This window comes from Schistocerca serialis, chromosome 3 (assembly GCF_023864345.2).
Source record: "Schistocerca serialis cubense isolate TAMUIC-IGC-003099 chromosome 3, iqSchSeri2.2, whole genome shotgun sequence".
NCBI classification, from domain to species: Eukaryota; Metazoa; Arthropoda; class Insecta; order Orthoptera; family Acrididae; genus Schistocerca; species Schistocerca serialis.
Genome location: NC_064640.1, coordinates 525,333,661 through 525,355,852, shown reverse-complemented (window position 1 = coordinate 525,355,852; position 22,192 = coordinate 525,333,661). Strand labels below are relative to the sequence as shown.

Sequence of the window (22,192 nt, the reverse complement as noted above, 5' to 3'; positions counted from 1 at the left end):
CAGATGGCGCTATGGTTGGCCCGCTAGATGGCGCTGCCATAGGTCAAATGGATATCAACTGCGTTTTTTTTTAAATAGGTACCCCTATTTTTATTACATATTCGTGTAGTACGTAAAGAAACATGAATGTTTTAGTTGGACCACTTTTTTTCGCTTTGTGATAGATGGCGCTGTAATAATCACAAACGTATAAGTACGTGGTATCACGTAACATTCCGCCAGTACGGACGGTATTTGCTTCGTGATACATTACCCGTGTTAAAATGGACTGTTTACCAACTGCGGAAAAGGTCGATATCGTGTTGATGTATGGCTATTGTGATCAAAATGCCCAACGCGCGTGTACTATGTATGCTGCTTGGTATCCTGGACGACATCATCCAAGTGTCCGAATCGTTCACCGGATAGTTACATTATTTAAGGAAACAGGAAGTGTTCAGTAACATGTGAAACGTCAACCACGACGTGCAACAAATGATGATGCCCAAGTAGGTGTTTTAGCTGCTGTCAAGGCTAATCCACACATCAGTAGCAGGCAAATTGCGGGAGAATCGGGAATCTCAAAAACGTCGGTGTTGAGAATGCTACATCAACATCGATTGCAACCGTACAATATTTCTGTGCACCAGGAATTGCATGGCGACGACTTTTAACGTCGTGTACAGTTCTGCCACTGGGCACAAGAGAAATTACGGGACGATGACAGATTTTTTGCACGCGTTCTATTTAGCAACGAAGCGTCATTCACCAACAGCGGTGCCGGCCGCGGTGGTCTAGCGGTTCAGGCGCTCAGTCCCGAACCGCGCGACTGCTACGGTCGCAGGTTCGAATCCTGCCTCGGGCATGGATGTGTGTGATGTCCTTAGGTTAGTTAGGTTTAAATAGTTCTAAGTTCTAGGGGACTGATGACCAGAGATGTTAAGTCCCATAGTGCTCAGAGCCATTTGAACCATTTGAACCAACAGCGGTAACATAACCGGCATAATATGCACTATTGGGCAATGGAAAATCCACGATGGCTGCGACATGTGGAACATCAGCGACCTTGGCGGGTTAATGTATGGTGCGGCATTATGAAAGGAAGGATAATTAGCCCCCATTTTATCGATGGAAATCTAAATGGTGCAATATATGCCGATTTCCTATGTAGTGTTCTACCGATGTTACTACAAGACGTTGCACTGCATGACAGAATGGCGATGTACTTCCAAGATGACGGATGTCCGGCACATAGCTCGCGTGCCGTTGAAGCGGTGTTGAATAGCATATTTCATGACAGGTGGATTAGTCATCGAAACACCATACCATGGCCCGAACTTTCACCAGATCTGACGTCCCCAGATTTCTTTCTGTGGGAAAATTTCAAGGTTATTTGCTATCGTGATCCACCGATAACGCCTGACAGCATGCGTCAGCAAATTGTCAATGCATGTGCGAACATTACGGAAGGCGAACTACTCGCTGTTGAGAGGAATGTCGTTACACGTATTGTCAAATGCACTGAGGTTGACGGACATAATTTTGAGCATTTATTGCATTAATGTGGTATTTACAGGTAATCACGCTGTAACAGCATGCGTTCTCAGAAATGATAAGTTCGCAAAGGTACATTTATCACATTGGAACAACCGAAATAAAATGTTTAAATGTACCTACGTTCTGTATTTTAATTTAAAAAACCTACCTGTTACCAACTGTTCGTCTAAAATTGTGAGCCATATGTTTGTGACTATTACAGCGCTATCTATCACAAAGCGAAAAAAGTGGTCCCACTAAAACATTGACATTTCCTTAAGTACTAACGAATATGTGATAAAAATGGGGGTTCCTATTTACAAAAAACGCTGCTGATACCAGTTTTACCTATGTCAGCGCCATCTAGCGGGCCAACCATAGCGCCATCTGGTTTCCCCCTTCAAGCTAGACAAGTTTCGTTCTTTGCAGTTTTTTGTTTGACGCTTATTTAGTGAGATGTTTGGCCCGGTGACGATCAACGGGCCACCCTGTATATATTTTTTCCCTTTCATTTACGCTAACATTTCTTTTCCTCTGGCCAGTAAAAAGAGAAGGCATTGTTGACTTTTGCAAGGCCGAGTTTTTTTATATCACTCATCAGTCAACTATGGGAATTTTTACCTACCATGATACGAGCTTCTGTACTGTGGATGCACAATTTTTAATAAGTGTCAACGTGTCCCTAGTCTAAACTATCTTCAAGCGTCTGTTCAAAAAAATACATATTCTACCTACATATATCTATCTATTCTATAAACATATAAACGATAGACGGCTGCTGTGGCGGAGCGGTTCTAGGTGCTTCAGTCCGGAACCGCGCTGCTGATACGGTCGCAGGTTTGAATCCTGTCTTGGGCATGGATGTGTGTGACGTCCTTAGGTTAGTCAGGTTTAAGTAGTTCTAAGACTAGGGGACTGATGACCTCAAATGTTAAGTCCCTTCGTGCTTAGAGCCATTTGAACCATTTTATACAAAGGATAGTCCCCCGCTGCTTTTCTGTCTTTATGTTCACGCTAATCTCAGGAACTACCATATTGATTTTGAAGCGGTTTTCACTAATAGGCAGATTTCTTTACGAGAAGGTATGTGTATATAATTTACAAATATTTAGTGCAAACTGGCTGCACTATGATGAAATAAATTTCCCAGTCGCTGTGAAAATGGTGACAATGTTATCTGTCGGAGAACTATGTGTAATCGCAGTAGCTCGTGCGGCCTGGCGCTTCTGTCTCTCTTGGCAAAATGTTGTGTGGCGGGTTACCTCACGCTGTTCTCTGAATTTTTATCATAACTCTACTGTGCCGTGTTCAACACGATGATTTAGGCTGGTACTGGCTATCTGGGTTGGCCGGACTGCCCTGCCTGTGTACATGGAACTTCTCTGAGGTTGGAAGGGGTTTATCTGTGGAATGGGCAGGTTTCGAAAGGAGGAAGATCAATTGATGTGAGAAGAGAGGGCGGACCCTCGGAGACGGAAGCAAGCTGAGTTTGTGCGGAAAAAGGCGCCAATCGAGTGCGCCGGTTTTACTTGATGGATGCTACGCTGCCAAGAGCGGTTAACTTCGTGCAGTCTATTTAGTTATGATTATTCTTGCCTCGTGAGTAAGTGTGGAAATAGGCTGCTGATTATTGGTTTATTTAAGAGTAACTGAAATTACTAAGGAAGAACCATAATAGAGAGACTTGCATAAAACGTCCAATTTCCTAAATTTTTTATTGTAAATATTATTATCGGAATTGGTATAGCAGTAATATGGTATTTAAATATTGGTTTCCTTAAGGAAACAACTTTATTGAAAGTGTTTACGCTTTATAGGATAACTGAATTGAGTACAGGTGTTGAGTTATCAGTGAGTAAGTTTAGTGCGTCTTCGTGATTTTAAATAAATGTTTAAAGTGTTAGGGTTGTACCTACTCAATCACTCTTTTCTATTCTGGCCCAGGTACCTGTAACGCTACGGAGTGGTCCCTAAACATAATTACTGCTACGAAGGATACGTCGTCCGGCAGTAGTTATTTAGTGGTATCCGTGCGAGGTCCGAGCATGTTCCTAGTATAGCCAAATTAGCAGACTAAATTTGGGAAATTACTGATGATAACGACTTTGCTTGTGCGTCATTGAAATATTTGTCTTCGACACGACAATATGTTTAAAGAATAAATCTGGGAGCAATAGGCACTAATGCTGCATTATTAGTACGACGAGGGACGTCCAAAAAGTAATATGTAACACATTTTTTTTTCTGAAACCAGGTTGGTTTTATTCACGATTCCAATAGACCACACTATTCTCCACTATTTTCGCTATGAAACCCTATTTTTGAACATAATCTCCTTCAATGCGACGGCCTTACGCCACCTTACACAGAGGGCCTGTATGCCCACATGGTACCACCCCACTGGCCGACGTCCGATATTGGTGGTAAGTTCCTATGGGACCAAACTGCTGAGGACGTCGGCCCTTAGGCTTACACACTACTTAATCTAACTTAAACTAACTTACGCCAAAGACAATACACACACCCATGCCCGAGCGTGCACTTTAACCTCCGGCGGGGGGAGAGCCGCGCGAACCGTGGCAAGGCGCCTAAGACCTCGCTACTATAACGCGCGGTCCGACGTCCAAGCCAACGTCTTGCTGCATCTATAAACCCCCCCCCCCCATCATCCATGTACTGCTTCCCACGGAGTGCATCCTTCATTGGGCCAAACGGAAGTCGGAGAGTGCGAGATTCAGGCTCTAGGGGGGAAGAGGAAGAACAGTCCAGTGAGGTTTTGTGGGCTCCTCTCGGGCGCGCAAACCTGTGTGAGGCCTTGCGTTGTGATGGAGAAGGAGAAGTTTGTTTGGATTTTTGTGGCGACGAACACTCTGAACTCGTTTCTTCAAAGTTGATAAGACCTTTGATATGACTTTACCAGCTGAGGCTGCAGCTTTCCACATTTTGCTCGGAGAAGTGGTGTGGCGCCACCCCATCGACTGCCGGTCTGTCTCCGGTTGGAAGTAAAGAACCCACGCTTCCTGTGACGATGATCGACAAAAACTTGTCACAGTCAGCCTCATAAAGCTCAAGCAGTTCCACACAGATGGTCCGTTGTTGCTCTTTATGGTCTTCCGTTAGGCAACGCGGAATCCAGTGGACACACATCTTTGAGTATCCCAGCTGGTGAATGAATATGTCAGTAGTACCAATAGAGATACCTAGTTGTGCAGCGAGGTGTTTGTCTGTGATCCGTCGAGCTCCTCGAATTAGTATTTCCGCACGTTCCAACACTGCAGAAGCCACACCTGAATGAGGCCGGCCGGCACGAGAGAGATGGGACAGGTTTGCGTGATCTTGTTGCGATGATGACAGACAGCTTACCTTGCTTTTGTTCACTACCAGGCCTCCGAGACATTCTTTCAAAAAAATGGTTCAAATGGCTCTGAGCACTATGGGACTTAACATCCATCGTCATCAGTCCCCTAGAACTTAGAACTACTTAAACCTAACTAATCTAAGGGCATCACACAACGCCCAGTCATCACGAGGCAGAGAAAATCCCTGACCCCGCAGGGAATCGAAACCGGGAACGTGGGCGTGGGAAGCGAGAACGCTACCGCACGACCACGAGCTGCGGAGCGAGACATTCTCCAAGCCCCTATGAATATATGCGATGCTCTATATTTCCGCTGAAAGAAACTTAATAACAGCTCTCTGCTTGGAACGCACGTCCATTACAGACGCCATTTTGACGGTAATGCATAGGGACGCCACCGATCAGAACTTCATGAAACTGCAGGACCTGAAGTAAGAATATTCCATGACGTCACACAACAAATTCTGCATTTTTTTTTTTTACCGACATTGGTCGAGACAAAAACGTGTTGCATTACTTATTGAACACCCCTAGTATTTTCTCTATCATGAAGGAGCCAGTAGTTTCGTTCTTCACTGTGAGTGCGAGCAGTACGGTCATGTGGCTACAGGTTGCAATATATTCGAAAAGTACCAAATTCTGAATACGAACTGCCGATGCTGATTTGTACTGAGGGTCCTTTGTATTGCATTCTTGGTATCATTGAAACTGTGTTTGTAGGCATTTGGGCTCGAGAGAAAATATGCCGAAAGAGGATGTTCTATAGGATAAAATTCATATAAGTGTAGATAGAATAAACTTCCTACTCATATACACAATTTGATAACATTTCACTATCTATCTCGATACAGAATGTCAAGAGCTGCTCATAGACTTAAAAGGACAGCAGTGCTTGCTTTAAACTGAGTGCCCAAAGCCACGGAAAGTATTTTCCCGTTTGCACGTGTGCCGTTTTCGAGACCCGAATACCGCGACTAGTATCTCGATATCTGAGCAGGCTGTTACAGGCGACAGGTATTGAACAAGGCAGCATATCACAAGTTAACCGAGACTGAAAGCGAGATGATAACAGGAGAAGCATGGGTCAAAGTACAGTATGTCCGAGATTGCACTCTACTGCGTGCTTCCGAGGTCAACGGTGTCTAGGGTGTCTCTTCAGTGTCGCACAGGACCACCACTAGTGTCTGACGAAGGGCTGTAACATCGCCTCCGCAGAGACGCACGGGACGATGACCGGTCCACTCAGAGACAGGTCGCCATCGATTTGAATATACGGCGTCAGGAACCCATTTCTACTAGAAGTGTACAGAATCAAGTATACCACATGAACTTCAGCAGCCAACATCTGACACCATATCCAGTGCTTTCCCTTGATTTTTAACCATCCAGCGTTATAGAAATGAACTCCGCCATTCTGGTCTGAGACAGGCCATTTGGAACCGATCGACCGCCGAGTCGTCCTCAGTCAATGGCGTCATTTGGATACCGTATGTAGGCGCATGGGGTCAGCACAAGGCTCTCCAGGTCTTTGTCAGTTTTGGTAACGTTGGAGCCGCTGCTTCTTATTCAGGTAGCTCCTCTACTGGCATCACGAAGCTGAGTGGGCCCCGTTCGAGTCCTCCTACCGAGGTAAGTTCCCTGGCAGTACCGGGAACTAGTTCCGGGTCCTCCGCACAGTAGTAAGCTGTGCTGGCCACTCAGAAACAGAGGCGGAAGTTCTACGAATGAAATCAACTATTATTCACATGTCAGTGCCGTCCAAAAGAGAATTTCTTAAACAAGTGTCTATACAGGATGTCTGAAATTCCCGTTACAAACTTCTAGGACCTGTAGAGAGGAGTGACTACGTAATAATTTGCATAGAAATCCATGTCCGGAAACGTGCCGTTTCCGTTCTACGATGGTTCCAGTTCGGATGTGTAACGCGTCCACGTCTGTTGAGAGAAAGAGAAAAGTCTCAGAGCTGCTTGTCCTGATATCCTGATATGCAGTAGAGTAAACAGGGTGACGTGCACTACGTCAGACGGTCACCTGGTGTCACTTAAAGTATGCGAAATTTAATTTACCAGACTTCAGCAAAGACTGAGGAAGATTTGCTGGCACGAGTTCTGGCCGCTGCACAAGAAATTGGAGACACCAGGCGGCGATGGAGAGTGTGTACCAGCACATGCTTCTTAGGTACAATTTCTGTAACGACGTTAATGGTCGATCATCGAGCAGCTGTTGTACTGCATCTGTACTGTCCTGTACGTACAGTATGCTGGCTTTTCTTTCGTTTTGGAATAATGTAAACACGTGATGTTTTAAGTGTTAATACAAAAAAATTTGCTTAAGTGGTAAATGGATGTTTCGTTATGTTTCCTTTCGAATTGTTACCTAATAATTGTACTGCGACACGCCTACTTCAATTTCTCAAGTAGAAGTGGACGAGTTAAACATCTGAAATGAAACAGTCGTAGAACGGCACCGGTACGTTTCCGGACATGGGTCCCCATTCAAAATATTATGTACTCACATTCCTCTACAAGTTCTAGAAATTTGTAACGGGAATTTCCGGACACCGTGAATGACGACCAAGTGCGAAGCTAAAACTGATGTCTCTGCTGAACGTATATTGCAATTATATTTTAAGTGGTGAAAATTCCCTTTTCGTTTTGTCTGTGTATAATCAGGCCTCGTCTTGTGACCATGAGGGCCTCATTCTCTCCAGCGCAGTGAGACATAAATTTCAAGGTTTAGTTTCACTGGAGGACAGCTAACACTTATCTCCTAATGCGAATGTGTGGTAAGGGAGTGTTTGAGGCTACTTCTTGTGGTGCTCTGTTAACTGCATGGGATGAAAGTGCGCTCCTACCTGAGACGTTTTTCACACACTTTATTGCAAGAATACTGTTAGTACAAGTAAAATCCATCTACCTGAATTACAAACAAAAAAATTTTTGCTTGGACAGAAGCTATCTCGCTCCACTAAAGTGTTCAAGGTACACACATTTTTATTAACTAAAACTGATGTACAGACAGAAGTATATAGTGCTGTCAGTTATGTTTCACAAGGGTTTGAACTGATTTAAACGTAGAGAAAATTATATTTAAACACCTACTTTTTATTCAATGCGATACTCTCTTAATAATGGTGTGGCATCCACCTTCATTTTTTTTTTACGTGCGTTGAAGAGGAAAATTAAACACATTGTCCTATCAACCGCGTAATTACAGACAGAGAACGCACTCGGATTTGTGAAGGACTGAGAAGGAAATTGACCGAATCCTTCCCAAAGGAAGCATCCTGGCATTTACCTCAAGCTTCTTGATGAACCACATATAACCTTAAGCTCGATGGCCGGATGCGGATTTGAACCGTTGTCCTCCTGAATGCGAGTTCATTATCTGAACACTGTGCCACCTCAATCAGTAAAATGATGAATTAGTAGCATATTACTCTTCTCTATTTGGTCCCTGATTCACTTATTCTGCAATTAAACACAACAGAGCAGCACTAGTTACATAAATTCTGAAAAAGGCCTATAGCTTGCGTCTAATAAGAGAAATTCAATTAAATAACCTAGTTTTCTTTTCAAGTGGGCTCAGTCACGTTTAGTACGTGACTGTTGTAGATCTGAAGCTAGGTACGTACCCCACAGTTTCTGGTCACAGTAAGTCGTAAGTTAATTTCTACCATTGCTTGTCATTTCCCCACTCACAAACGCAGCGAGGAAGAAATTATTACATGTAAGCCTCTGTACTTGCCCCACACACCCATATTACGCCATTATGGTCCTCAGGCTGCATGAAGGCTAGAGGCTGCAGAATCGTTCTGCAGTCTGCGACAAATGTAGAGTCTGGTAGTGGTACAAGGTACTTTCCGCCATGCACCATACGGTGGCTGTCGGAGTATGTATGTAGATATGTGTGTGCAGGGAGTGGAGAAAAATATGGAAACACCACGAACACAAAACATTACCATGCATAATACGGTATAGGGAAACCGGTGGCGTTCAAAACAGATTCCAGTCGTCTCGGACTGGATAAGTACACGTCCTATAGGGTTTTCAAGGGAATCTTATACCATACTTTCTGCAAAATAGTGGCAGGTTCACGTAACGATCATACTGGTGGATAGCAATCACGAACCATTCTCTCCAAAGCAGATCAAAAAGGCCCAATAATATTGAGATCTGATGACTATGGCGGCCTGGGAGATGCGACGATTAATCCTCATTCTCACAAACCCAGTAATGGAAAAAGCAAACTGTGTAATTGGCGGCCGGCCGGAGTGGCCGTGCGGTTCTAGGCGCTACAGTCTGGAACCATGAGACCACTACGGTCGCAGGTTCGAATCCTGCCTCCGGCATGGATGTGTGTGATGTCCTTAGGTTAGTTAGGTTTAAGTAGTTCTAAGCTCTAGGGGACTGATGACCTCAGAAGTTGAGTCCCATAGTGCTCAGAGCCATTTGAACGACTTTGTAATTGGGGGCCCTGTAGTCTTGGAACAAATCCTTGCCATTGGGGGACAAACACTGTACCACAGGATGGACCCAAACAATACAGTGGTCACATAATCCTTAGTAGTAATGCGAACTTGCAGATTAACCATGCGCTCATGGAATGGCACGATACGGCCACCAGAATCATCACAGAACTGCCGCCATGTTTCACTCTTGGGACGTGAACTCTGGCAGAAACAGTGTGATAAAAAGACACGTCCGACCAAAGGACATTCTTCCTTAGGTCGACAGTCCAGGTTTTATGACTTCGTCACCACGTTTTCCTGTTACGAGCGTTTGCGTCACTGATGACCAGTTTTGTAATTCCAGCTCGCCCTGCAATTCCCTGCTTTTGGAGCTGCCTTTGTGCTGTTTTTGGTGTTGCCAGCGTTCGCAAGTGTGACATTCAGTTCTACAGTGACTTTTCCATTTACCGTCCTCCTATTCTTCGTCACAATCCTCTTCAATGACCATCCATCACTATCACTCTGCACACACTTTCGTGCTCGATGTGACTTACAAGGCAACGATCGAATCTTTACTCTGGAAGTATACACTGAAAGAAACACAGTGTCAAAATTTTAGCTGTTAAGACGCAGTACAAGTATTTTTTGAATAAGTTAAAATCGCCAAATTCGTAGCTATCCAGGCGGCCGGCGTAATGTACACCCCTATTGTAGCTGTAGCACGCGGTGCATGCGGAACGCGTCAGGGACACATCGGTGATTGACGGCACATTGGTAAACAGATAACACGCCACAACGTGATCGTTATTTATAAAAGAAATTTCAGTTTACATTGATAGTTTAATTGACACAGTTGTTAACAGATATTATTTGCTCGAATTTGCAGCTCACTTAATATCCATATCAGCAGTTGTCTCTCCAATATCGCTAAGTTTTGAAAATGGACGAAAAACTGAATTAATTTCCATTGTAGTTTCTTTGTATATGCTTTCTAAATGGTTCAAATGGCTCTAAGCTGTATGGTAATTAACATCTGAAGTCATCAGTCCCTGAGACTTAGAAATACTTAAACCTAACTAACCTAAGGATATCACACACATCCATGCCCGAGGCAGGATTCGCACCTGCGACCGTAGCAGCAGCGCGGTTCCGGACTGAGGCCCCTAGAACCGCTCGGTCACAGAGGCCGGCTATGTTTTCTAAAAGCATCTTTCTTTGCGTAGGTTCCTGAGTTTCACAGTATTAAGGTATCCAATTAATGTTGTCATCTTCGTATGAAAAAATGAGAAGAACGTGGTATGCAACTGAAATCACCTACTTCGCCTGAAGACCTACATATATGCAATTTATTTGTTAATTTCTTGGACATTTATTCGAATAATGTCGACATTTCGTTAAAAATTGCGGAAACATTGGAAGAAAGAGGAAGTAACTCTGACGAATCTACGAATTGTGGTTCGAACAGTCATTATTGTGCTAATCAAAGTACGGGGCAGAAATACAGTACCTTTCTAGCCCATAGAATACATGGAGAGCAGGAGTTTTCAGTAACAAAGAAAAGCCTGTAAATTTTTTTGGTCAAACGATGGAGGGAGAACATGCGTAATGTTAAGCTGTCTGCAAAGCCGGTTACGTTCCGAAAAATCTGAACGTGAATTGTATATATGGGAGAAAGACTTGAACGCAGTACGAAATAGGCACAAAATGAAACTCCCGAAAGTGTGAAAGAAAAACTATTCGAAAGACTTAGAACTGCTCTTGAGAGTCAATGCACCATTACGGAGGGAAATCTACGACACTAGGGCCTCTGAATTGCAAAGGAGCTGAACATTACTGATTTCCTGGTTCTTCGACCTGGTGAAAAATGTTCAGGAAATTTCGTAAAACTGCAACGTTTACTTCAAATAAAGGAGTATCATTAATAGCTAGGACTCTGGACCAGTCTCCAGCGTCTTGTTATCTGTTAAAATTCTGTATAGAAAGCCAGCCTGACAGGTTTGGAGCAAGAGCTGCATGCAAACCGCATTATATCATTTTGAGCGAAAAAGGCAGTTGCTTGTGTAGTCGATGAATGCTGTGACACATTCGTATACAACAATGCCACTGGTAAGTATCAGTCGATAACGATTACCGCTAATTTATATCTGTCTTCAGGAACACCAAGGCAGATTAGAGCTAAAAATTAAAAAAAGGACCGTCTAATCTCAAAAATGTTGTAATCGACGTAGCAAAATCTGAAATAAGGAGAGAATATTTTTCAGTACTACATCCGAAATGTCTTCTTACGAGTTGCAGAAAATAATGTTTGCTTTTACTGGACTCTCGGCCTGAACATAAAAACACCTCTGTCTTTAGGAGAAGACTGAATGATTTTTAATATAATTTGGATTTCACCAAAAATTAATAGTGTGTATCAGCCAGTCAATGAAGAAACTTTTCAACAGTGTAAATCAGTTTCCAGCAATCTATCAGAGAAAAAAATTTGCGAAAGCTCTTTTTCATTTCAAGTTTATCAACGTAACAATATTGTTAAACTTCAGTCATTTGTGCATCGTCAGTTTGCATCATAACTTCCTCCGAATTTGATCATGTATGACTGGTATGCAACACAATATTTAGATGAACGGTCACGACCATTTCTTACCCCCATCCAAATTCTGTCTGAATAAAACTAGAACTTATAGTGAAACGCCTGAATGCACAAATCTTTATATCAAGTGTACCTTCTGTAAGGAAAACGTTTGTTTTCGTCATCCAATACACACGTCGCGTTTTTGTGATGACTACGGGAAATAAGCAAGAAAATGTTCCATTGTCAGTAAAAAACGCATTATTCAAAAATTATTGTTAGAACCACGCTAAAAGAATTTTTACAAAATGTTTCACTCTATCAAATGAAAGGCCCAATTGATGGAAGACGTGTGTAATGTAATATGATATACGCCTTGATTTTGTTTCCTCTTCCAGTCATTTGTGTAACAATTACATCGGCAACAGTTTAGCTGTCTATATGAACTGCAAGTCATTGAAAATATTAACGATTTGAGACATTTATGGTATGGTTTAAGTACGTACAATTAGCATGTGCGCACTCTCGATTTCGCGTTATGCCGTGCAATGTTCTCTTGTCATCGCTCTGTCTTCTTATTCGGCGGGTCGCGCGCTAGGCAAGAATGGCTGTACAAACCATTGTTATATGGGAAGACTGAGCAACTATAAATTTCTTATAAAAATACTTACCGCGCGCCTTGAAACCTAAAATTTTTACAGAGTATTTGTTTCTGTGCATTCTTCCTGAGTGAAAAACTTCAGAGGCGGCTTCGACATGTCAAACTGGACCATTCTCTGGTAAGGTAATGATATTCTTCCGCTATCCCTGTTCACAACATAAATACTCCATGTGATGCCTCTTGAAACACCAGACACTTCGGCTATCTCGGTTACGGAAGCACCCACCACACTAGTACCATCGATCTGCCCACATTCGAATTCACTTGGCTCCAACATAACGCACTCGTGACTACACATAACACTGTTCTGACCGAGGCGTCACCAAGTGTCACTTGGAGCGTATTGAAGACGCCATGCGTGGTCAAATACAACGGCATAACCTGCAGGCTTGGCTAGCATCCGCGTTTATGTTCAAGCGTGCATTTCTCGCGGTGTTTCCATATTTTTGAACAACCTCTGTAAATGAATGGCGTTTTCAAGTGGCGGAAGGCTGATGCTGGGACTAAAGCTAGTGCTGGCTTTACCTGAGGACCTGGTTGGTGCAGACGATGACGGGCTGCTGGCTGCTGTCGACGCTGTCCTTCACCTGCAGCACGCAGTGCACCCACAGCCAGTCGCCGGCGCGCCGCTGCAGCCGCAGCAGCAGGATGCACGACCGGTCCTGCTCCGACTGCGTGACTGCCGACACAACGCCACGCGTCACACACCACCACTCCCACCCTCCGTCCATACTTAGCTATTTGTGTCAGGCCCAAAGTCATATCTTCGTAAACCGATTTTACACTTATTAAAACACTACACATTAACTGAAAACATGTTATGTGTTTTACACATACCGACATAAGATGCTCAATAGAGTGAACTTCATATATCTTACTTTATTGATGGAATAATATAGAGCACAGGCTCATCTCTAACCGCATCCTATACATGTAATTTATTTAGCACATGTCGAAGACATTTGCTGCTAACATTCATGTAATTATCCAAATGGCAATGGCAATCAGCATTATTCGTAAGTTGGTAATGACGATGTGCTTTACATCCATATATTATTACTATTAATATTACTATTTTAACACACGCGCCAAAGACATTTGCCGATAACATATTTTATGTTACTATACAACTGCACAACACCAAAATTTATATGCCGAGTACTATTGCCATACAATAGGATCATTACATGAATGTTATTAATAAATGTCTTTGCCATCAGCTAAAATAACCATATATACAATTTTAAAAATATGTATATGGTGTAATATGTTGAATAAACAGGGTGTTCGTTTTAACTTGAGACAGTAAATATCTCCAAAACGATGCATCGAACGCAAAAAAATAAAAGGTTTAGGTGTAAAGTTAATATTAGTCAGGGGAACATCTGCCTGTTGTACAACTGGGCCCATCCTTACAACCTCAAACGTGCGGGGGGGGGGGGGGGGTCAACTTTGTATTTTCAAATGGGAACCTACCCATTGTTATTGCATATTCGGATTCTACGCCACAAAATACGTACGTTTTACTGAAACAATTGTTTTCCATTAGTGGTACATAGCGCTGTTACTGACAAACGTCAAATGTGCCTGTTTTTGCAATTAAGAACCGACACATTTGATTGTACATTTCATTATGATGTAAATGTAAACGTTTGTTTTCTAACGGTTTATATTTGTATTCGAAATTTACTTTAGTGTTGCAAATTTGATTGTACATTACAATATGATTAACCATTTCGGTGCCTCGTTAGAAACTATGTGATCTGAGAACAACGACGTGGATGTAGCAGTTTTCTCCTGCCGTCGGAATGCTTGATATCGCTGACTCCCCGTGCCTCTCACCATTGAAGTGTTTGATTTCGGTGAGTCCCCTTGCGTCTCCATATGGCGGGGCTAGATTTCGCTGAGTGTCCTTGACTGGTGCCCCTGTCACTATCACTTCATGGCTATTTCGCATTACTACAATGCATTACAGTGCTAGTGATTCGTATTCCGCCGGTAGCCGTGCAGCGGCCAGCGCCAGCGTTACAGCGATTAGATACACCGAAATCAGTCAACTCGATGACGTGGTTCAAGGACGGCCATCGAAATCAAGTATTCCGATAATTTGGGGACCCATCACAATCAACCCAGCAGGGGACAGAAAACTATGTGTATTGTACAGGCGGCTTTTTGCCAGAAATGTTAATGTTTAGCCATATTATTTCCACTGTACAGTCATATTTATAACACTCAAGTAACGTTTGAACATCCATATGAGCCGTGAGAGCACAAAGGCTTACATTTACATCTGAAACGAAGTATCAAATTCGTCCGTTAAAGCAGGCACACGTGTATTTGTCGATTACATCGCCATCTACCACGAATGGGAAACATTGGTTAGAGTAAACAGAACGCATTTTTGGCGTAGGAACTGAATATGCAATAAAAAGAGGGGGGCCTTCCTATTTGAAAATACAAAATTGACTCTTCCCACGCAGGAGGGATGTTTAGGAGGCGGCTAGTTGTAGCATAGACAGATGTCCCCTTTACCAATTTCAAATTTTCACCTAAGACATTTTTCGTCTAATGCGTCGTTTCCGAGGCAGTTAGTTGCCTCAAGTTAAAACAAGCACCTTGTACATGGGATGCCGCTGAAGATACTTATTTGTCCAACACTAGTCCAGCAATAACATAAAAACCAATGAATACGCACTACTGGGCAGTTTGCTTTATTGCATACAAAATAACAGGACATGTTTCAATATCTGCAGTCTGCAGAGAAACACAGGAACAAGCTTACACATTAATGTGAAAGCTATAAGCTATAAACCGTCTGATGATTATTTAACACGGAACAGTGACAGCAGCCATTGTTGATAATGGCTTAAAAATGCTGGTTAGGCGTTAACACGGTGGTATTTTTTCCCAGCAGTCCTTAGTAAATACTACATACATTCTTATATTTCTCTGTAACTGTTAATTTTGAAACAAACAGTGTTCCCAGTGTGTCATATTCAATTTTGCAGTACATACAGACTATACTATTTGTCAAACTTATGTTGACTGCTAACAGGAGACAGCGCGTTATGTGGAGGAAGTTGGCTCCGCCCAGTGCATAGACTTCCATAAGGAGAAGATATAACATTCTCTGCCTTCTTAACGGAATTCTGGAACTACCCCTGAAAACATGTGCTTCGTAACGAACAAACTGAGATAACGACACCCGAGGCGTCTGAGGAAGAAACTGACACCACAGTACAGCATTCACTACATCGAAGCTACTACAGTCCTTCGAAAAATTTTGTTATTGTTGGATCTGTAAGATTGTTAGGCGCAAGAGATTATCTATCCCAAGCCTTCCAGCTTCTATGAGCTCAGTTCTTGAGAACCAAGCGACCTACAAAAGTTCAACAAATAGTATCTACCACTCTCGGTACGTTGCCATTAGTAACGATTCGTCAGACGAATTATATTTGTTTAAAATCACCAGTAATAGTAACACCAACAGCGACAGAACTAAGATATAATGCAGACAAAAACCAACAAAAACGAAACTGGGGAAGAAGAGAATTTTAAAAACGTTTGATGGTTGCTTAACGAGTAAAGGAGAGATGCATGCTGGTAGTGGTTATCAGAGACAGAAAATCAAACAAATTGGTCAGTGAACAATCTGGAGCGCCAGACGTAATGAAACCGAGCTGAATGTGGGTAGGACGTGTAGGTAAGCAGAATGATGGTATACTGGCACCTGAGGACGCTTAGATAGGTTCATAAATTTCTTAACAGAATTCCTAAATGCTCTTTATAAGGATACTGTAATAGAAGCAACTATTTTATAATTAACAGGAGAAGGTGAGTCTGTTCGACCTCGAGATTAAGAGTTTACAGTTATTGTTGCGACTTACATTCCCGATCATGATCCACAAGCGATGGGGGCAATCTATAAAGTGCTGCTGAGTGGGTATGAGATAGTCAAGTCTTCGATATAGAACAATGTTGCTAACTAAGAGGCGTGTGCACCAACATTTTGTTTACATTTACTCCTGCAGGGAAAACAAAAAAGTTGTTAACAATCAACTACTATGTAAAATTATATTAGAATAGGTTTTTAAATATTGTCTTATATAATTGGTATATTGTACAAATAATGTAGAAATGTTACTGTTTTATGCCGCAGAAAGGTTTATTTCATTTCCTTGTGCAAGAAAAGACTCCAGTTGATAATGTGGGAACACGAGAAAATTAGCCAGTATTGAATAAAACGTGTATGTACGAGAAAAAACAAATGCTTCGTCTTGTCGCGGCCCACACATTGCTACATCAATAACAGTAACGAAAACTCTCAGTGTAGTTTGCAGCAGTATTTTACATGATCGTATTTTCAGTTACGTTTTTTATTGTATTTTCAGTAACTATTACTGCCAGTAGTATTTTCAAATGGGATTACTACATCTTTATTAATGTTTTGAGACTTTTAATTTTTTGATGTTATTCGGATGACGTATTTGGTATGCCCTATATCTATGATATTCGTTTTTACCCAAAGACTGAAACTCAGCTTGATGTAATCATATGATAACAGCTGTAACAGTAGCAGAAAACACAGTCATAACAACTGAAGAAAATTTACATGAAGTAATAACACAGTTTGCTTCCACCAAAAGGTAACCTGAGCCCCATTGATTGTATTCCTTTCAAAGATTTCTCATATCACCAAAGTGAAGAATTACATGTATTTCCTGCAACCGATAATACGAATCACTATAAATAATATCTTTGTTAACAGCGTGTTCCAAGCTACAATTCGTTACATTAATATTTAAAACATTCGTATTCGCGTTATCTGATATATCTCATTAAAACAGCACCACAGTTATCACAACAACCACAATTTATTTTAATTTAGTTCATGTTTTTATAATCACGTAAATGTTTATATACCTGTTGTATGGATAAGCTGTTGTTTCTTGAAACGCATTACTTTATTTTTCTGGTTGTTGTCTATATTTGCAATTATTTTCTCAGGAAATACATTTTAACACATAGTATCCGTAATGTTTTAAAGGGAAAACAAGTGGTAACATTAAAGTACGTCCAGCATATTCAAAAGTCTGCTGTAACTATAATATGAAGTCTACATCAAACGATAAATATAGAGGTGCTAAGCTGTAAGTGCGTTTAGTAGACCAGAATCTCCTTGGTTTTCTGGACTCTTCACGCGAACGTCTTGGCACGCTCTCTTAGGAAAGATGGAGACATTTACTTCGGCAATTTTTTTCAAGCCTGTGCAATCAAATATTGCGAAATTTGTCGTGTCTGAGAACAAACAGGAATAACCGGACATATAAGAAGACATCAAATAGAATTGCCATTGAACAGTCAGGCTTGTAGTGTCTAGTAATTGTTTGAATTTTTACTCTACCTATATTGCTCCGCAAATGAAGAATGAGAACAAAGAATGAGTGTGCACTGATCCCGGATGCGTTCGCTGTACGCCAGTCCTCGCGTATTATCAAGAAAGGACATAGGAAGGCAACCCATCTAGGTGCGTGGTTGCATGCAGTAATAAGGCTTACTGTCTTACATTAAGATGTGTCATTGCGCCGAGAGGTGACTATTTTAGTTCGCAGTCATTCAGTTGTTGGTTTTAGAGGACTGTCTGTCAGCTTAGTTCGTATACTTAGATCCTTTGTTCGGCAATCTGCGTGTAATTACTCCTTCAACAGCATCCCAGTTCCGCCAACTAGCTGGAACTAGTTGGTACATTCCGTAACCTATGGTTACATCTTCGATTAGGATCGACAACGGCGGTATTTAGTATTTTACAACGTAACATTTAAAGCAATTACTACCTGCAAATAATAGTATCGCTCTGACGGCACTGCAGAACGCACTCGTCACAACTCATCGAAGGTGTATGATGCTTTGGTGTCTTACTTCCAGGTAGCCGCGATTTTTGTGAAAGAGTGTGCGCGCGCAAATAGGTACCCTTTGCTATAACTGGGTCACAGTCTGATTCACGCCGATCAATTTCATGGGCCAATGCTTCCCGTTGAATGGCTCAGTGTTTCTATTAAAGGAGTGCAGGCACACGCCATTCAAGCTTGTGAGCCAGTGAGATTAATTCGCGACCATAACTGTAACCAGAATCCCTTCAAAACATTTAGCTGCGTCCATTTCTTCTGAGGAATGTTTATTTACCCCGAAAACGTATATCCATAGATCACGATTCACGCATTACACTGCGGATACAATCCCAATGAGAATCAAATACAACCGGGTGCTGCGATATCGTTTCAAATTTAATAAATAGTTTTTGCTGTCTTGCTATCAACACGCGCATTTCTTTCTTTCGTAATGGTAATTGGAGAAAAGGCCGACGCTTAGAGTTTCTCTCTACATTGACGTGATTAATACGACATTTACATCAGAAATACTGTTACAGCGAATAACGCAGCACTCTAGTTTGTGAGACTGGAGGTTAAACGGATCCGGCTTGAAGCAGAGCGCCAGACAACCAGGGTGGGGTTCTAAGGTCCACGGCAAGGCAAATGCCATAAACATTCCCGATCTTAGACTCAGAAAACACGATGTAGACAGATGACACACACAACATACCACCATTTGGTCAACAGACTACTGTGGAAAAAGGAAGGGCGTCCAACTGCTGAATGACATAAAACGCTTACCAAAACGAATAGGCACTGTCTCGCAAGGCAAGATCTGAATAAACAGAAGAGCAATTTGATATTTACAATTATAAGCAGAGGAGATGGCTTGTGATTCTTGCTATACAAACTCCATGTTTCTTATTTCTTTTTTTCTGGTTTATTGTCCGATAACCTTATACCCCTAGTAAGAACACGTGGGTTATTTACATTTTCTGGAGTGGACAGCTGTTAATGTTGCCTCTTTGGTGTTTTTAATCACCCCTGAGGCTGCAAATACACGGAGTCCACTCCAGTGGATACTTCCTACTGGTGCTGTGCCTCCATGCATTTGCAGCCTCAGGACTGATTAAAAGCGCCAAAGAAGCGACATTAAGAGCTGTCGACTGCAGTGGACAACTACACTACATGGTTAATGAGCATTCGACGTAATTCATCTTCTGAACCGTCTGCGATCCGGTGTGCTCTTTGAGCTGTGCCTCCATGCATTTGCAGCCTCAGGACTGATTAAAAGCGCCAAAGAAGCGACATTAAGAGCTGTCGACTGCAGTGGACAACTACACTACATGGTTAATGAGCATTCGACGTAATTCATCTTCTGAACCGTCTGCGATCCGTTGTGCTCTTTGAGCACGTTTTTTAACGTATTCTTTGATGACTACTGAATCTTTACCATTATTCACGCTTGTAATTATTGGAAAGGAAACATTTTCAACATCAGGGTAAGTTTCCTGCTAGTATCTGCAGGAGTCACGTTGACACTCATGCCCGTACTATCCTCAGGACACTGGAGCGAACGAAATGTGATATTCGGACAAATCTTCTCAACTGCTCCGTTTCTTTCAGTGCCTTTGTGGTTCGGCATGGACTCAACAGAATAGACGGTGCATAAAAACAAAAAACCGGCAAGGGAAGAAAGTATCATTCTGTTGAGTAACAATTCAATGAGCAAGCAGACCCGACCGAAAGGGGTTACCGGAATGGACAAAATGTACTACCATGTATTGGCCGTTTGAGGTTATCAGTTAGCTGTTGAGGAGAAATCTACTTGTCAGTGGGTGAATGAGTCGCTGGAGGCTCGAAATCAGCAACAGCAGTTTATTCCTACGTTCTGCCACAGTCGGCGTCTTTCCACTTACGCAGCTGGAGGGAGGCCGCTTTTTCATTTAAAGTACAAGTTTATAACACATGAATTGCTCAGGGTGCGTTACTTGTGGCGTACTAAATTCAGTACGTCAGCTTTTATTTCAGCCTAGTTCCTATTCCAAAGCGACAGTAGCCTTAGGTCTAGCTACAGATACAGCCTCTGTTTGAGTTGACAAAGAGGCAATACGAAGTTCGTTAACTGAAACTGCACTTTGTTTTGATGGTCGTTTTCGGAGTTCTGAATATTATTTATGAAAGAACATTGTTGCTCCAAAATATAATTCTGTCAAATATGATAGAAAGGATATAGGCAAAGGAAGCTTTTGCGTTTCAGTGTCGGTGACAACGGGTATTATTTTTATAGTGAAGACACTGAATATAATAGTGTCAAGAAAGCTCATTAAGTAATATTCAGTAACATGAATTCAAAATGTTCGACTATGCTGGCTATGGGATCATTCTGTGACAGTGAAATGTCGTTTTTGGGAATGTTTTGAGTCGATATTTTGCGCATTGCGTTTTGTTACAGTTAAGCGATATCTTTCTCTCTGTGTGCTGAGATTACCAACTACCCTACTGCGCGAATCATTTAGATTACAATCTAATCCTTTCACAACGACACCTCTTCTCCTAAAAAAAGATAAAATTTAGAATCATCTGTCACATTTCGCAATAGATCAATCACAGATATCAAGAAAACTAGTGGACCGAGAAAAGGACCCAGCGGCACAACCAACTTTACAACACCTATTAACTTTCAAATTTGTTTCCTCTTTCTTGCCACGGAGGAGAAAACTTCTGTTTCCTATTTTCAGCACAAGAAGTAGCTACACTTTTCGTCCTATTATTTGACATAAAAGTTACGTTGTGTATCCATATAGTTCGGCCAATTTTGCCTACTATCTGAGCACAATACAGAACGATTTTATTATCCTTTGAAATCTCATTCAGTTTCCCTTCGTTTAAGGCACGATCTCTCATGTAAGTTCTCTTGTAAGGTCAACAGTAACGTTAAAATCATTTTCGAAAAGGTTTACATATAACAAATGTTATCATGCTTTGAAGATTTTATCGCACGAAAAGTAACCGCAGTTGGCAGTATCGTGGATCGGAGAACAAAGCGAGACTACCAACTGAGAGCTCTCAGCAGGCGTATCAAGTTGTGCATGGCCGATACTTTAAGAGCCCTGTCGACGTAAGTCAGTTATTCTGGTCTTCCTGGACACTTATAACCGTGGCTTCAGGTGTCTTTACAGTCTTCTTACGAGTTTCCCAACGCCTTCCTTTTGTTTGTGAGAGACTTCTCGACAAGTTAGGGTCTACGTAGCCCATATCATCGTAATAGCGGGTGAGCTTCCGCTGTGCGGATATTTGTCGCCTTTGCAAGGGGACAGCACCGCTCTGTCGCAAGATTCACGCTTTATGGTCACCGGAGCTCTAAAACTCAGCGGAATTTCGCTTCTGATCCTTTTTCACCAGTTTATGAGCACTTACCGCATATGTTATTTACATGTTTCCGTCAGAAGACTGAACATAAACAGAAGTGATGCCCGTGAGACGGAGCCATGTTTGTCTTCCTTCCCACTTCACCGCTCTCAGCAGAGTTTATTGCCTTTTATAACTGGTCACTTGTTCGGTTTCACTGCCCCATTAGTAGTATATGATGCGTTCTTTGGAACAACTCGAAGCTTTACGTAACGGATGGCTCCTTGTTTACACTTCAGGTCACTCACCCATGGCCGTCCACGTGTGACAACATTTGATGATTGACCTTAGTCAGGTAGCTGAATTTCCATTATACTGAAACACCACTGCTACGACTGGAGAAGGGGATTGTTGCCCC

The 22,192-nt window shown here is 42.1% G+C and overlaps 1 protein-coding gene across 1 annotated transcript in view; it reads right to left on the bottom strand.

Annotated features, from left to right (window-relative positions):
• LOC126470977 (neuronal PAS domain-containing protein 4) overlaps positions 1 to 22,192 on the bottom strand; it is a 1,201,991-nt gene that overhangs the window by 61,810 nt on the left and 1,117,989 nt on the right. The window contains exon 8 of the mRNA XM_050099023.1: positions 13,079 to 13,232. Within this exon, the coding sequence (XP_049954980.1) occupies positions 13,079 to 13,232 (154 nt within the window). The remainder of the gene's footprint in view (positions 1 to 13,078; positions 13,233 to 22,192) is intronic.